The sequence below is a fragment of the Elaeis guineensis genome, chromosome 11, assembly GCF_000442705.2.
Source record: "Elaeis guineensis isolate ETL-2024a chromosome 11, EG11, whole genome shotgun sequence".
NCBI classification, from domain to species: domain Eukaryota; kingdom Viridiplantae; phylum Streptophyta; class Magnoliopsida; order Arecales; family Arecaceae; genus Elaeis; species Elaeis guineensis.
The window spans coordinates 107,365,809-107,369,229 of record NC_026003.2 but is presented as its reverse complement, the minus strand read 5'-3'; the positions used below and the strand labels follow the sequence as shown (position 1 = coordinate 107,369,229).

At 38.0% G+C, this 3,421-nt stretch overlaps 1 protein-coding gene across 1 annotated transcript; it reads right to left on the bottom strand.

Annotated features, from left to right (window-relative positions):
- Positions 1–363: 363 nt before the first annotated feature.
- LOC140852417 (secreted RxLR effector protein 161-like) lies at positions 364–1,122 on the bottom strand. Its single transcript, XM_073245345.1, has one exon. The coding sequence runs from the start codon at positions 1,120–1,122 to the stop codon at positions 364–366; it is 759 nt and encodes a 252-aa protein (XP_073101446.1).
- Between the last annotated feature and the right edge of the window lie 2,299 nt (positions 1,123–3,421).

Here is a 3,421-nt window from a genome sequence, read left to right as displayed (position 1 = left end):
TACTTTTTCCGATAAAGGTGTTTTCCAAATGATTCTGCTGAAGAAGGAAATTTTACCACCGTGTATCATGAAAAGATAGCATCTCTTAACTGAGAAGAAACCAGAGGAATGCCATTTTCACGACCTTTTATCTTTCTGCATCCCAATTTGAAGATGTGATGAAAAAGAAGGAGATATTTTTATTTTTCTTCATTTATTCAAGAGTGCGTACAAAGATTTATAAATACAGATATGTAGACCCAAATATAGATAAGGAATAACAAGAATATGCCAAAGAATAATCAAGAATATGCTAAGAAATAAATCCCTGGACCTTTAATTGGATTTTTTTTCAATTAAGTTCAATTCTTCCAATACTCCCCCTCAAGATGACGCGAAGATATCTCGAAGCCCCATCTTGTCAATTAATCCAGAAAAAGATAATGAGCTAAGCCCTTTGGTTAGAATGTCTGCCACCTGATCAGAAGATCGAATATAGGTAATGCAGATCTGGTCCTGATTAATCTTTTCCTTGATAAAATGACGGTCAATCTCGATGTGTTTGGTACGATCATGCTGTATTGGATTGCTTACAATTTCAATTGCTGCTTTGTTGTCACAATACAATCGAAGAGGAAATTTGTTTAAAAGTTGTAATTCCTGAAGCAGCTTCTGAAGCCAAAGAAGTTCATATATGCCTAGAGCCATTGCTCTATATTCAGCTTCTGCTGATGATCTAGCCACCACTGACTGTTTCTTGCTTCTCCAGATAACTAAATTACCTCCTACATATGTACAATATCCAGAAATAGATCGCCTATCATCCAATGATCCAGCCCAATCTGCATCAGTAAATCTCTCTACCTGGAAGGTGTTGTGTTGTGAGAACAACAAACCACGACCAGGACATCCTTTCAGGTAGCATAATACTCTGAAAGCTCTCTCCATGTGTGATTCTCGTGGATCATGCATGTATTGACTGATGACACTGACAGCATAGGCTATGTCGGGTCTTGTATGTGAAAGATATATCAACCTTCCAACCAACCGCTGGTACCTTTTTTGATCAACAGAAGCTCCACCATCTGTCACTGTTCGATGATTCTGATTTATTGGAGTAGTAGCAGGCTTACACCCCAACATCTCAGTCTCAGAAAGTAAATCTAGTACATACTATCGTTGTGACAGAAAAATACCTTTGGTTGATCGTCCAACTTCTATGCCCAAAAAATATCTTAGTGGATCCAGATCTTTTACCTCAAATGCTTGCTTTAGTTTTTCTTTGAGTTGTTTAATCTCATAATAGTCATCTCCTGTTATTACAATATCATCAACATAAACCAAGAGTATAGTTTTCTTTCCCTTGAGATGCCTATAGAATAGAGTATCATCTGCATTACTCTATTTATATCCCATTCCTTTTACAGTCCGACTGAATCAATCAAATCAGGTTCGAGAAGACTGTTTAAGGTCATAAAGTGAGCGCTTTAGCTTGCAGATTTTTTTAATAGTTGCTTTGGTCTCAAATCCTGATGGTATCTGCATGTATACTTCCTCCTGAAGATCTCCATGAAGAAATGCATTCTTCACATCTAACTGATGTAATTTCCAGTCAAAATTAGCAGCACATGATATCAGTGTTCGAACAGAGTTCATCTTGGCCACTGGAGCAAAGGTTTTATCATAGTCTACTCCATATATTTGAGTGTAGTCTTTTGCTACTAGCCGAGCTTTGTATCTTTCCACCTTGCCTTCTGGAGTCTGCTTTATAGTGTACACCCACTTACACCCTACAGGATGCTTACCAGCTGGCAGAGTGACCAGATCTCACGTCTGATTTTTGGATAAAGCAGTCATTTCTTCTAACATTGCTTCCTTCTACTTAGGTTCTGCCATAGCCTTTTGCCAGGTACTAGGAATACAGACAGAGTCTAATACAGTTATAAAGCTTTGATAAGATGAAGACACATTCTTATATGAAACATAGTTAGCGATATCATAATGGTAACGAGCAGGAGGAACAATTGAGCGAGTACCCTTCCGTTTTGCAATAGAAATATTAAGATTAGAAATGAAAGGAGTAGTAGAAATATTATTACCATTAGGAGACTCTGGAGAAGAAGCTTCAAGCGGTGGAGACACTTGGGCAGTTGGTGGTGAATGCACACTGGACTCTTCTTCTTTCTCAATACTAGACTCCCTCTGAACATCATTACTATGATACTCCCCTGGGCACCAAAATTTTTTGGTGTGTATAGAAAGTCATCCGGAAGAAGTAATTCTGGTGTCTTATTATCAGATAGACGACTTCCATAATAAGCTTCAGTTTCTCAAAAAGTAACATCCATAGTAACAAGCATTCGCCGCTCAGGGGGATAATAGCACTTGTATTCCTTTTGAGTAGCAGGGTAACCGACAAAGATACATTTTAATGCTCGTGGATCTAGTTTTCCTACTGAAGGTCTATGATCGCGAGCAAAACAAACACATCCAAAGACCCTAGGAGTGACTACATAATCAGTAGACCTTTTCAAACATTGTATAGGGGACTTAAACCCGAGTGTTCTTAGAGGCATACGATTGATCAAGTAAGCCGCGATCAAGACAGCCTCACCCCACAAAAATTTAAGAACTTGCATGGTAAAAAATAAGGATCGGGCTACTTCCAATAAGTGCCAATTTTTTCTTTCGACAACTCCATTTTGTGCAGGAGTATCAACACAAGTTGCGATGATTTACTTCACGGGCGAGGTCTCTGGTTCAAGTCCAGGATGGCCCAACTGCGGGTTTGATGAAGAATTCTGTGAGTGTGAAGATACGCACAGAACTCCTGATTAATATATTCTGTGCCATTGTCAGAACGTAAAATTTTAATTTTGACACCAAACTGAGTACCTACAAGTTTATGAAACTCTTTAAAGTAGTTTAAAACTCTCATCTTTTTCTTCAATAAATAGACCCAAGTCACTCGACTAAAACAATCAATGAAGGTAACAAACCACCTATGGCCCATGAGAGTATTAGTACTACATGGTCCCCATACATCAGAGTGAATTAAAACAAAAGGTTTAGAACTTTTAATTCTAGATATAGGAAATACTGCTCTAGTGTGTTTAGCCAATTCACAATGATCACAAACTAATAAATTTTTATTGCATTTAGTTGATAAAGACGGAAATAAGCGACTAAGAATAGAAAAAAGAATGTGACCCAGCCTACGATGATGTAACATAAGTTCGGAAGTGGCACCTTCAGCAGACAATGCATACCCCGTCAAAGAAGAGTTCATACTTTTCTCATCAATTGATAGATAATAGAGTCCATTGTGCAGTCTATCACCCCCAAGTATCTTCCCTATTTTCAGCTCCTGAAATAGACAATGAGAAGGCCAAAAAGTGACAGAGCAATTCAAATCTTTAGTAACAGAGCTAATAGAGAGTAA